Source organism: Halyomorpha halys, unplaced genomic scaffold, assembly GCF_000696795.3.
Source record: "Halyomorpha halys isolate HHAL.00 unplaced genomic scaffold, Hhal_1.1 Scaffold421.1, whole genome shotgun sequence".
NCBI lineage: Eukaryota > Metazoa > Arthropoda > Insecta > Hemiptera > Pentatomidae > Halyomorpha > Halyomorpha halys.
In genome coordinates this window covers 531,338-545,939 of record NW_027109834.1, presented here as the reverse complement: position 1 = coordinate 545,939, position 14,602 = coordinate 531,338, and the positions used below count along the sequence as shown (strand labels likewise).

Genomic DNA, 14,602 nt, shown 5'->3' with positions numbered 1-14,602 from the left:
ATATCTTGTGAGTCTATCAAATATAGATATTATGTCCAGCTGGAATAAAGGATAGATTCGTCTAAAGTCAACAACTCAAATCAACAAATTAACCCTATTTATAATATATTCTTTACATTGTAGCGGTAGGAAAGTAAAAACTCAAAATCGACATAGTCTCTACATACAATATTTTCTAAAATCTTATTCATTAATGCTTTTACTTAAAAATTGTCTTAGAGCACCAGTTTTTCCCACAAATTTCTGAACTGATCAAATAAAAACTGTGATTATATTTAATTAATCAAGAATTATTTTTAATTAATAAGAATTAACAGAATTTCACAGAAAAATAAAATTATAAATAAAGTAATCAATTTTAATATTATTACTACAAATTGTTGAATTTTATAGTAAGAACATTTTAAAATAGGATTCATTCGTATTTATGTTTATTAAACAAATATTTACATTAATTAAATATAAGTTAACGAAAACTTGGGAATCGAGTGATGAAGGTAAATTGTTTCAATGTAGGTAAATTTAACATTATTTTAAAAATCTAGGAATGTACAATTCAAGGTAATAAAACTTCATTTTTCTATATATTAAAACTTTCTTATATTACTCTATCTACTCATATTACAACAAACGACTTTGCTATTTCTGAGTTTATTGGGTAAATATAGTTTACTTATGTGTATAGAACAAATCATGCCTTATCCACAATTCAATCTTTTACTGAACTTTCATTTTTTTTTAATTAAGTAAAAGCCAAATGTTATGTTTGTTTCGTTTACACCTACCCAATGGACAACAGGTTGAGGTATAAAAAACAAATTCGCAGACTACACTGTCACAACAACTCAGCCCCATACGACATAACAGACAAGAAGCCGATGAAGCAATCGATAACAACAACTTTGTGTGAATAAAATTCATAATTAGTGAAACACATATTTCTGTTACGACCAGATCAGGACACCCTAATGACACATCTATAAATATTCACTTTTTCTTTTTTTTTTCGTCATCTCAAACTGTCTTATCAATTAAAAACCAGATTCCTGCACGATATGGAACGTTAGAAAATCAGTTCAAGGACCGTGCTTCAGGTGTTGCGAAATTGTAATTGCCCATATTAATGTAAGACTGTTAATTGGCTGAGGATGGTGGATGGAGAATTCCCTTAGAGAGGAGGCCGTCGGTAAACATTGACGGTTATTGCCATCCTCAATCATCTCTTCTAATAAGTCTCCTGCTACGCCAGGTTCTTGGGCGGCCGATACTGCTTTCCCACTGCCTCAGCTATCATAATTCTTGTGCAGGGCTCTCAAGATGGACGGCAGTTGTTCGCTTAGCGGAGTTGGGTCAACTGGTGTTGTTGGTTAATGGGGTTTGGAGGGGCAAGCTTAAAAGAAGTACAGTTCACGAATCATGTGAAGTAACAACATTCACGACAATATGTCTACGTAACAACAAACTAATGTCTTAAAATAAATTTCAAAAATTCAGCTATGATTAGTATACATAAATATTTTTCTTTATAAATAATAAAAATTAGTAAATGTGATTTCATTCAGGCTGAATGTAATTTCAAAAGCTACATAGAATAGATTCACGGTAATAGAGACCTTAACAAACATATTTAGTACTACGTTATTTGATTCGTTGTTTTCTTATCAATCTTGTTTTAGATTGACCAAACTTCTCTAAAAACTAATTTACTTTAGATCTGAGGCACGCGGTCCTACACACTTAGTATCAGATTTTAGTTTTGAATAGAAATTTTTTAAATTAATCAGGTTCTTTAGGACTTATTTCTTATCTTAAAGAATTCATTAATTCTTCCTTAAGAAACTTATCTTAAAGAGTATTTTGGGAATTTATATTTTTAAAGTAACGGTGTGGAAAGTGAAAATGAATTATGGTTAATCACTCCTGGTTTAAAGGTAGGTATTGTAATTAACATACGATTTAAAATTGTGAAAATTTTCAGTTTTCTAATTTCCTAGTTTTATGACAGAGTTTCTCATTTTTTTTTATTTAAACCATTATAAATGTTTAACAAGATAAACCTGACATAATTGTTTGCACCAGAATTAGGCATCAGAACATTGATAGGGAAGTGTGCCGATAATAGGCACCCAAATAATGATTAAACACTGTCTATTATCCATTGCTCGTTTTAATGATAATGTTTTTAAAATTTTTAAGACCTTTTTCTTATTTTTTATAAAAATAACTAATTAAATCTTTGAACTTTAAACAATGCTAATTACAAAAAACATGTTTCGTTTATTCATTAAAAATTCAGTACGTCACAAATTGAAAAAGTAAGAAATATTAAAATTTTAGTTGTTCTGGAGCCTTACTTTTTATAAATCAAATCGCAAACTACTGAACAACTGGAACAAGTCATTGAAAATTAATTTTCATGCGAACGGAATAATTTTTCGTAACATTCTAATTAAGTGTTTTTTTTTAAATGACCGAACCAGTTATTCGTTTGGAGAAATAGAAGATTGACACATAGACAGAATTTAAATTTTTTAAAAAGAAAGAAAGCATACCTGACCAAATGCGGAATAAATTTATATCTGGGTGAAGTTATTAATAAATATTTCTAGCGCTACAGTCTACAGAGGGAAGGAGGTGTAGAGGTCAGAAAGGCGAGGTCATATATAAGATAAAGTAATATTCCCATAAACGATATAAAGCATACAAATTTGAAAAAGTGATAAAAATTCGAGGAATTGTCTTCTAGTAACTCTTGGACCTTAACTTACAGGTCGATAAGTCTTCTATCTAAGTATTCTGTAGAATTGTATAATTCTTTTAATTCTTAGACCCATGTTGATGTTGGAGGTAACATTCATAATAGGTCGTAAAATAACTTATTAATTTTATCATAATGTGAAGTAAAATTTTATAAAGCAATCTTAACAATACAGATATAAGCAGTTAGGAGGAATGAATCTTTTTTTTCCCCACACTATTTATGAGTTGCAGAAAACGCTAGCTCCATCTAAATCCTTCTTATGCCTTTGTTAGTGCCGGAACGTGTTTAGCTGCTCTACTGACACAAGACAGAACCAGTCTGATACGACCCTAAGTTTTCTCCTTCCGGGAAACCATATAAAGCGTAAAAACCAGATTCCAATAGGCTTGCTAAAATAAACAACAGTTAAAGAGTCATTGTATTATATCAGATTTATTCATACATAAATCATAAAATATTAATATTGTTTTATTACTTTACATTTGGTTCATTATTACAAATAAATCATTTATGATGATGCCTTTTTTTTAAGTGTGGTTGGTAAAAAACTTCTATATAAAGCATATAAACATATTTTATGATGTTATTGCTTAGTTGAAGAGGATGGAGTAATTAAAATAATATCACTGTTGAAATTTAAACTTTCTTAATTCTCTAAAACTTAAAATGATACCTCAAGGTAAAGAAATTATAAAACAATGTTTCTTAAATCTCTTTGGAAGCTAACAGTCTAATACCGGTGACGTGGCTTTATATAATTATAATTATGGTAAAAACGTAATTATATAATAATCATAAAATGTATTAATTTACTGAAATTTCTAACATTAATTCCGAAAAGAAAAAATTGAAAATTTGTGTTTATTCTGCGTTGCTTCTTTTTTCAAAAAAAAAAAATAAATAAATAATTGATGTGCCATTAACAAAAATAGATTGATATTAAAATATGTTCGTGTGCAATGCATTAGTCTGTGTGTGTATTTGGGTGCAGAGGAGCGTAAGAACGGAGAGGAAAAGGTGGCAACTCGACCCTGGTACTGAATCTTAAGGAACCCCTTTTTCTTCTGGCTTCATTTTTTCGCTCTAGAAATACTTCAGAGAATTCGGAAAAGTTATTTCAATATCAATAATTATAAAAGGAAATGAGGAAGAAGGAAAAATTGGGTGATTTTTGGTAACATATTTCCTTCTCCTCAGAATAAAACGAGAGAGACCCAACCAAAATTTCACCTCGAGCTTCAATAAATACGGATGTAAGCAGGATTGCTATGCCACTTTATGTATATAATTAAACTTAAATCATAAAATTTTAAACTAAACTTCCATGATGTGTACTATTACGTATAACATTGAGTTTGGTCGACCATAAATTAAATGTCATTTCTAATTATATAATGTTCTAACAATAGGAATTCATCTGTAATATAAAGATTAAAAACCACTTTAATAAATTGAGTGAATATATTTTGAGATTCAAATTTTGACTCTATTGATGTTTTCATATCTTTCACTTACTCTTAATAAATATTTCAAACTTTCTGTTTCCACTTTACCCGCAAGGCGAATGAGAAGCAAATCCGGCTGTGTATGAAAATTTAATGAAAACGAAAGTTGCAAATTGCAGTGGTGTAACGTCTTACGTGAAATCGTAAATACATATAACCTGATTTTCTAAAAAATTATCCCTGTCTTGTCAAAATATTACGGCCCGGTTACGGAAAACATTTTGAATTCAACATGCTACATTAATTGCTAGGAGGCAAGCACAAAGATGAATCTTCTGCAAGGGAGGTAACTCTGAATTTCGGATGATTATTTTCCGCCTTCTTACTTAACGATTCTTACGCAACATCGGCCAAGAAGTTCCTTTTTGAGTCGGTGGGACTACTGTGTTATTGCGTAGTTTAAATGCTAAAAGAAGTTTATCTAAAGTTTTCGAAGATGTTCAAAAAGTTGTATATATTGTTTGATTTATATTTTCATCGGTGTGAACTGTATTAAAAATTTTATAAACGGAAGGTCAAGGAAATTAGTAAGTAAATCACTGGCAATTAAAACAGAAGAGAAATATGAGACTATTTACAATCAGCTAATCTACTCACGAATATCTTGACAATGTGAGCTATTTATATAAGTGATCCACGGGCGCATAACACTCCAGTCTCTTGAATGCACGAAATTTACATCTGAGAGGGTCTCATTTGCGAAGAAATAACCGAGACCACTCATGCTCTGAATCATTCATACCTCGGGGTAAATATTTTTCAGATCGTTGCTGGCGACGTCTTTGAGGAGAATTTTTGAATTTAAAATAGCTTAGGAATACATAGCCGAGCTTGTATGAATTTAAATTCAACATATGCTCTCATAATGTAATCTGGTTCTATTCATACGTAAAGTGGTTTTATTATGATTATTATACTCTGTGAAAGGTAGCCTTAAAGATAAAAATGCCAAATAATGTCTACTTTGAATTAAATTTATTTATCAGAATAAATTACAAACGGTATTTTCCAAAAAAAGGTGCTTTAATACCCTTTAGGACCCTTTAATACTTTCATGTACTAAATGTCTGAAAATAGGTTTCAAAATTAATAGAATAGTTCGTATTATAAAATAATAAAGAAGGATGTGAACAGTAAGTAATATTAAAATTAATTAAAACATAACATTAATTAAGTCGACAAATAAATTTAGCAACTACTTATAATTTTTATAAACTTACTACTAACCTATCACTACAGTTGATATTATTACAGGAACTTACCATATAGTAAAACAAGTAAACAATTCGAACCAATAGCACAGGCCCGAAGAATATTATATTCCCGACATGACCAATAACAAAATGTTGCTTTCTCTCAACTTGGCCTGTAGTGCACTTGTTACGTCAATCACATATTTCTGATTCCTTTTCTTGCCCTTGTTGTAGTTCAGGTTTTTCATTCGTTCTTCTTTGAAAGTTGATTTCTTCCTTTATTAGCAGCCAATAGGATCATGAGCGTTTCCCTTATTAGCGATTATATCGATTAGAAATTGTGTAACCGACGATTTGATCTGTCACCGAGTTTAAGTTAGAGAAAGTATCTATAGTATTTTCTTATGTTATAAAAGTAAAATACATTTCTAAAAAAAAAAAAGAAAAGAAAAGAAATTGTTAGTTTAAAAACACTAAAATCAGTCAGTGTAAGAAAGGAAAATACTTTCGTTAAAACAGTGCTTTAATTTTTTTTTAATGTAATAAAATGAAGTTTTATAACGACTTTTTAGCCTCATAAATGTTGAAGTTACTGGATAATATGTTGAGGGAAAAAAAAATTACTCTTAAAAATACGACTCACCTGGTTGCAACCTCTAACCGGTCCACCCACTGAGGAAGCTCAAAAGCCAAATAAAAGAAGCAAAAGCTATACCAACACCTTATCAAACGGAATAGAGGTCAAGAACCACGGATTATAGGCTCATCTTATATTACAATCAGTATCTTGAATCTTCAACATGGGAAACAATTTATAGGTTTTAAATTATATCCATTCTTTATCTTTATAAAACCTTTATAAGCGTTACATTTCCTGGAACGCTTTTCAGTATATTATAAACAATTATATAAATTATTTTATTTAAATTTACAATTTTTTTTTAGAAATTGAAAACTTCGATAATATTAAAATCTGCCACAAATTTGGGCAATGGGTAGTAGTAATGTGTGTACACTTTCATACAACAAATATAAAAAAATTAAAGAAATATAAAAGAAATAAATAAAAAAAATAAAATAAAAAAATATAAATATAAAAATAATTAAAATCTCAATACCTATATAAGAAGAAAAATAAATAAATGAAATGAATATAATTAAACTAAATAAAATAAATTATATACAAAAATTTACAATCTGCCTAACGCATCAAGCAAAGATGTTAATCACATTTTATATTATAATTTCATTGTTAAAATAATGGCAATAGTCGATTTGTTATGTTTTCTGATTATTTTCTCAAGTTCAATTGTTTTAATGTACACCGAATCAGACTTGAAAGTTTTCGAATCGTTGTTTTGGGAAGTCTTTGAATCACGTATCCAAATCATCTATTGTTCAATAAGTAGGGAGAGACATTCTCTGTCAATATTAATTTGAATGATTAGAAACAATGGATTATCTGAATATCTTTCAAGAAATCTTTAATAGAATAACGTGTATAAGGGTTTTGTTATACATATGTTATATCCAGATAATGTCTGGGTCTAAATTTTGTTTATTATTGATCTTAGCATGTAAACATAAAAATCAATTCCAATATTATCATTGAATCGTATACAAAATTGTTCAAGTGCTAGTTTAATGTAATAAGAAGTTATAAAATACAACGTTAATTTGTCATTTTAGATAATTTAAATTGCATTTTTGAATAATTAATTTTGAGACTATTTTTTCTTAAGTTTTCAAACCTTAACATAAGTACCTGAGTTTTTAGACATACATTAGTTAAAAATCCCTCTTGTTGGTGTTTTGTAATTGATTTGTTTTTGACCCAAATTTGACACTACCACGACTTATTTTAAAACTTTTAAATATTTTTAGTACAGGCTTATAGGGTTATAATTTATGTAGTAACATTTTCTCCATAATACCAATAAATGTTATTAAACAGTTAAAATTTTCGTTATACATCATCACTTATGACTGTGAAACGTTGTGTATCAGTAAAAAAAAAATAATAAAAGTGAGTTTTTCACCCTCCATAGTAAAAAATAAAAAAATCATCTTAGAAATACCAGGAAAATCTGGACAAAAAAATTATATAGCCATTTTACTGCATGTTTGGTGATATGAGAATAAAGGTTTTTTTTTTTTTTTTTAGATAGCATAAAAATCGTATTTTATGATTTTCAAGCAGGTTAAGAGACTATATAAAAAATATCATTGGAACTTCTTTTACCCACGCCTTTTAAACCTACCAACGAAGTATTTTTAAGTTTTATGGTCTTAGGAAGAATACTAGATTAGATAGCGGATTTACAGTTTCCATAGAATTCAAAATGAGTCTGAACAACCACTAAGTTCTCCATAAATTTTCAACAGCTTTTCGATGCCTCATTATTAATACCCCAATTTAACACTGTCCACTTACAACTTTCTGATTTTTTTTTTTCATCAATTCCAGTAGCAGGAGCTATCAACCAGTTTTTTAGAGGCTTCGAGCCACAAATCAGTCCTGAATTATCTTGACCGCAATTTCTATTCAAGAAGGTTGAGGTTTTTTTTAAAAAAGAAAGTTTTTATTATTATTATTATATTAACACCGAAAATTAAATTGATAAAACTGGACAATAAACAACTATTTAATTTATCACTTGGTCAGCACATTGGTCTGCTTCTAAGCTATGGTCACAGAATATACAAAAAACAACTATATAATGCAATTTTAAACCGTAAAATTAGAAAAAAAAAACCTTCATTTATTTGTCATTTAACGTTGTTATTTTTGTTCTCTAATTTTTCTATTTATATTTTTCTACTTCTTTCCCTCTGTTGATTACCATAAACGTTAATTAAGAATGAAACTGATTAGCTTCAATTAACCTTCTGAAAGGCACATTAAGATGTACGAAAACGCCCCCATAACTCACAGGTGCAACTTAGGTTTGTTAATCCTATAAATTTTTTAAATATCAAATCTGTATTTTCTCTTCAATTATCCACAAACAGTAATTGGGATATTGTATAGGCTATTTTAACAAAAAAAATACTTTTGGTAAAAATGCAAAAATAAATAGATATAAAAAGAATAGTATAAATTATTAAATAAACCTATATTCAAACAAACAAATCAGAAGTTCGTGGAAAAACTGAAAATAAAATTTAGTTCTGTATAAGTAAAAATTGTTCATTGTAAATTCTTAAATGTTGTCAAAAAATAAGCTGTTTATATACTTCAAAATTAAAATAGATAATTCAGTTTCTTCATCGATATTTGCATCATTTTGAAGACTGGTAGTTTTAAAGATGAAAACAAAATATTTAGAAGACAATATTTGTATAAAGTGGGAGCCATTTAATACACTAAGTGAAGTAATGCGTACTAATATTGTTTTGTTTTTTTTTTCTGGAAATTAACTTCAAATACATTTTTCTCAGTTCAATTACTATGCAACTTACTTTTTACTTCTTTTCAGAATGTCTAATTACTTTAAACAAATTTTAATTATTTTTGAATTGTATATCAAAAAAATAAACAGAAAAATACCAATAAATCATTTTTTATTATTATTACTGTTCACCATAATAAATATTTTTTTACGAATATTGCAGGTACTCGCAGTTTGCCTCTTGGCTGCTGTAGTCTCAGCTTTCCACGATCCTGAATATGAGTACCATGCTCGTTGCCTTTATGGACACGGAGGAGGATATGGAGCAGCGTCTGGAGGATACTCATCGGGGGGATACTCGTCTGGAGGATACTCATCTGCAGCACAACCAGCCTACTCTGTCGGTGAGTGATCATTATATATTTTATGTAGATTTATTTTTAAATAATAAATACCAGGGTGTAGTAAAAAAAAGGAGAAGAGAGAGAAAAAAGAGGGGGGTGAAAAGGACATCCGTTCAAGATTTTATGTAAGGAGAAAATTTATTTTTTTTATTTTTAAGGTTTTGGAATACTGATATAAAAAAACTTATCTTCATAATCAGCTGAGATAGGAAACGTCTAATTGGTTCATATTTTAGTTATGAGTTTAAAGGATTATCGCTGAAAAAAATTACAATATAGTTGTAGAACATTACTGGATGGATTTATTTATTTTTAGTCGATTACAGCGTATTTTGAAACGTTATACCACAAAGCAGGGGCTTAATTATTTTTTTTAGATACTGAAGTCAATGGCGTTAATTAATGAACAAGATATGTTATAGATGACGTCGTTGTGTTTTTATGTTATTGATTTGATGCAAATTTAAAGATTTCATGGGATAATAGAAGCGGCATCCACTTCAACACAATGTTTGATACTATACAAGAACACTTAAAATTTAAGACCAAGTATATTATTGGATAATCTCTTACTAGTGTTAAGAATATTTTCAGACTGAACTAATATGAATGCAACATTCATGTATTTTATATAGATAAGAAAAACATGAAATATAAAGGGATAAACATAAATTAGTTCATTCTTTTGTATTGTGGTTCTTTCATAATGTACTACCTGAAGTTTATTAGCTCCGTCCCATAAAGGATGATAAATTTACTTTTTATCGATCGGAAGATAACGGTTTCCGGCAGGCACTTAACCTCGTTACATGCATACTGTAGCAGAAATAATATCTAATAATATTCTCTGTAATTGTAACTTTGGGTGCCAGTCATTTGTGGCATTTCACAACCAAATTGATTGTACTTAAATATTAATAAGAAATTACGAAAAGAAAATAGTTTTTAAAAGAGTTAAAAGTTTGTACGAAATATTTCTTATTAGATTACTAACAACTTTGTTTCTGCGGAGTTTCGCAGCTAGCTGGTTCAAAGACCGTCCTAGCCAAGGTTGCATTGAACCTCAAGGCTATAGCCAGCGCAATCTAAAGTGAAGGCTTCTCCATCCAAACACTTCGCCTGCTAACATTATATTTCGTAAAACTATTCCTTGAATGATTCAGCATGAACGGACTCATAAGATCCGGCAGATATTCACGACATTGTTGTTTCATTCAGACTTTTAATAGTTCTGGAATCCTGGAATAATCGTAAATTGTTCAGAACTGACGATATTTTACCAATTTATGCAGATATTATGTTCTTAGAATGCTACGCTAGATATTTTTCCTTACTAGGTATCCAAGTCCAAAACAAAGTTGAGAGAACAGGAAAATCAAAGTATAAAAAATAAGTCACAAATATTGCCTTCCTGTAACAAGATTTGACCTGGGTCAATTTGTTATAACCAATTATAATTAATTATAACTAATCTGCAAGAAGTTGGTTAAGTAATTTTATTAGAAACAATATAAACTTAAAAATGTTTTATTACTTTGTTCCAGGTGTATCGAAAGGATACGCCGCACCAGTTGTTAGTGGATATTCCAGCGGTGGATATTCCAGTGGAGGATATTCCAGCGGAGGTTATTCCAGTGGAGGTTACTCTAGTGGTGGATACTCCGCGTCGAGTGGATATGTCGCAGCTAAGCCCGCCGTGGCCAGCTATGCCGTGACTCCAGCAGTGACCGCTACTTATGCAGCTCCTGCAGTGGCCACTTATGCTGCACCAGTCCTTTCAACTGGATCCGCCGGATACTCAGCTGGTAGCTTATCATCTGGCTATTCTTCTGGTAACTCCATTGCTTCTTACTACAAGGCCGCTCCAGCAAAATACTCGTCAACCATCAATGTGGCCGCTGCTGTGCCAACCATTACCACAGGCCATGTTGCTGCTGCTATTCCAGCAATTCAAGTACACTCCTCTTCTCTTAGCTCCGGTTACCAGGCCGGTTACTCCTCCCAAGCTGGTTATTCTCAGGGTTCCGGATATTCCGCATATGCTAAAGCACCAGCCGCAGTTGTCACTCCTGCCATAGCTGTAAGACCAGTACCATATGTCGCACCTACTATCACAAAGGTTGCTGCTCCTGTAGTCGCTTCTTATGTAGCTCCTGCTGTTGCTACTTATAGCGCTGCCCCAGCAGTTTCCTCTGGTTCATATAGCGCTGGTTCTTCCTATTCTTCTGGAGCTTCGGCAGGCTATTCTTCTCAGGGTGGTTATTCATCTGGAGGATATTCATCCGGCTCATACTCAGCTAGACCAGTCGTCGCCGCCGTCGCTGCACCTGTTGTTTCCACCTATAAGGCTGCTCCCGTAATTGTATCTGGCGCTTATTCTGCCGGTGCCGGACATTCTTCAGGATATTCTACAAGTAGCGGTATTTCTCGTGGATACTCTTCCGGTTACGCAGCAGCCCCAGCCGTCGCTACCTACAGTGCCGCTCCAGCCATCTCAACCACTGCTATCCACGCCGCTCCAGCCGTAGCTGTTGCTGCCCCTGTCCGATACGCTCCTGCTGCTCCAGCATTATCTACATACGTTGCACCCGCAGCCAAAGTTGTCTCTGCACCCGTAGCCGGAGGAAAGAACGTACACCAGGAATACTTGGACAATTTTGTATGTACTTCATTATATTCTAAAATATATTTTCTAAATTTAAAACTTATTAAAAAAAACTAATATTTTATCTCTTTGTTATTAGGATATTCACCCAAGGTACGCCTTCGAATACGGAGTTGATGACCCACACACCGGAGACAAGAAGCACCAGTATGAAGAACGTGACGGAGATGTAGTCCGCGGAGAATACAGCCTGGTTGAACCTGACGGTTCCGTCCGTACCGTGAACTACGTTGCCGACTGGGAGACAGGATTCCATGCCACCGTCCAGCACAAGGATCACTCCGCAGCTGCTGAAGTTGCCAGGCCCAAACTGACCAAGGCTTAGATCGGCGACAACACTCGACTTCTGTACCTAAACTTCCTACCCATTCTTCCATTTGCCTAATACTTTAATTTAATTATCCTAGTTTTTATTCATTCTCATAGATTCTTTATATGTTTCTAATTCAGTATTATATAGGCTTCTTGTGTCATGTCAAACTGTCATGTAATTTTTTTTTATTTCTATGTTAAATCAAGGAAATAATCGACTGTTTCTCGAAAAACGAACGCTATTTTACAGTTCATTTTAAATATTTTACTCATGCATAAGATCTTGCTTTTATTACTATATATGGTTGTGAAATTGAAAGTGAAGGTTTTTCATCGTATCGATGCTTTTTTTAGGAAATTCGCTGCGTAACAGTAAATTTGTTCACCCTCCTTTTATAGAAGTTAAAATAATTTATGTTCATATTTGTATTGTTATTTTCTTTAAAATTCAATAATCTGTTTTATCATACACTAAAACTTTAACTAACTGCGTGATAAAAGAATGCCTCGCTCTGTTACCTCGCTCAAAAAAAATAAAATAAAGTTAGGTTTCATCAATTTTTATCATAAAAATGATATGTTCATACCATATCACAACAGCCAACGTAATGTAATTTATATTAATATAAATTCTATTTGTGCCATTCGCGAAATACCGATCTCAATTAACAAATAATTCATATTTCACAGATAAACTAACTCATCTTATGTAAATATCCTTCCAGAGGTTCAACTATTTTTGTATTAAATTATTCAGTTATTTATTTCCGTTAATAGTTGTATGGCGAAATGTATTGAGGTGAATTATTAAGTATTAACTTTTAAATAAATCTTATAGTTACCATTTTGTCTTTTTTTAATTTTAGTGTTTTTTTTTTTGCTTAATGTGTTCCCTGCACGGCAGCAGCGGGTAAAATGCGTTATGTCTATTTTCGCATATGTGAATTTTTCTTCGAACCGAAAAGTTCATTTTAGTTCTAATTTTAATTTCTTTTTGTTTTTTGTATATATATACATTTAAAATGTGATAAGAATATTTTACCATTATTTTGTACTTTTTTCTTGATGTTCATATTTTTAATATCATATGGAAATTTCTATGTTTTATAATAAATTAATTTTTTGCTGATGTCTTTTTCTACTTGTCCTTTCGATCATCCATATTTTAAATGTAATGTAAATGTGCTTACAAACGTTTGTAAGCGCTCCAGCATGCTCGAGCGTTTCCACACTACCTTTAGATAAAAGACGCTGGAATGTTTCTAAATAGAACATGGGGTGTTTCCCCAAAAGGTAGCTCGCAAACACCTCAAAAAGTGTGAGCACACTTTATAGTTTGGAGCCAATTTCAAAAATTTTTGATATTTATAACGGCTTTCATTTCTAAATTTTATGAATACACATCTGAAAAAAGGGCTTATGTTTCGTTTGATTATTACTCTAAAATTTATTAATGAAGGCCCATATTCAAGCAGTTTTGAAATTATTTGGGACATTTTTCAATATCAGCGGTTCCCCAAGCTAATAACACTATCAAAATATTTACAGAAAAAAAATTAGAATAGAGATTATAGAGTGCATTCCAGCATTTACATTATACTGTTTTTTTTCGTATTTGCGACATACTCAACCGCTATAGGGATAATTGTGTCGACATTTTTTTAGCCGGGCAAGGGTGCCCAGACAAGTTTTTAGGGCAATAAGAGTGCTGCGTTATGTCTTAGCCCCAATCGTGTGCCATAATGAAACAATTTGGGAACCGCTAGATGACTCGAGTATTTGAAATAATACTATTCAAATATTATAATATTTATCTTTAGCTATTAATCTTAATGGTGATGATTTATATAAACTATTCTCGCAACAACATATGTTTTATTCATTTTTCTTCAATTAATTGAAGGATCTGAGGATCTAAAGATGAGAGATTGAAACGACTTTATCTGATTTATTTTCTTTTTTTTTGATAATTTTTCAACAGTTGGTTCTTTATTGAGCTCATATTTAGACTACTTATGAAAAAAAAAATCTGTAGATTAAAGACAATCAGATTTATGAACGGCGTATTTACCAACACGGTCCATTTAGCAAATACTTTCAGAAGATCAAAAAATTACCGTATTTTACGTTAACGGCTAAAATAAAATAGGAAACACTCAATCAAAGATTTTATGAAGTTTTCTATAGTCATGTGGTTCAAATACTCTGTTATACTGGCTCTAGTGGATTTGTCTATGTTTGAAATAAAGCGCTTGCAGAATTGACAGTATTTTTACGTAGGAGCTGTAGTGCTGCATGAAGGATGAAATAATTTGACTCATTTTTGAAAATATGGATATGTTTGTAACTGAACAACTAATACGTGTATAT

The 14,602-nt window shown here is 31.3% G+C and overlaps 1 protein-coding gene across 1 annotated transcript in view; it reads left to right on the top strand.

Moving 5' to 3' along the window:
• The window catches only part of LOC106682511 (uncharacterized transmembrane protein DDB_G0289901), a 38,340-nt gene extending 24,979 nt beyond the window's left edge, over positions 1 to 13,361 (top strand). Inside the window, exons 2-4 of the mRNA XM_014423409.2 lie at positions 9,075 to 9,255; positions 10,800 to 11,914; positions 12,000 to 13,361. Of these exons, the coding sequence (XP_014278895.1) occupies positions 9,075 to 9,255; positions 10,800 to 11,914; positions 12,000 to 12,245 (1,542 nt within the window). The 3' untranslated portion in view covers positions 12,246 to 13,361. The remainder of the gene's footprint in view (positions 1 to 9,074; positions 9,256 to 10,799; positions 11,915 to 11,999) is intronic.
• Positions 13,362 to 14,602: the final 1,241 nt, after the last annotated feature.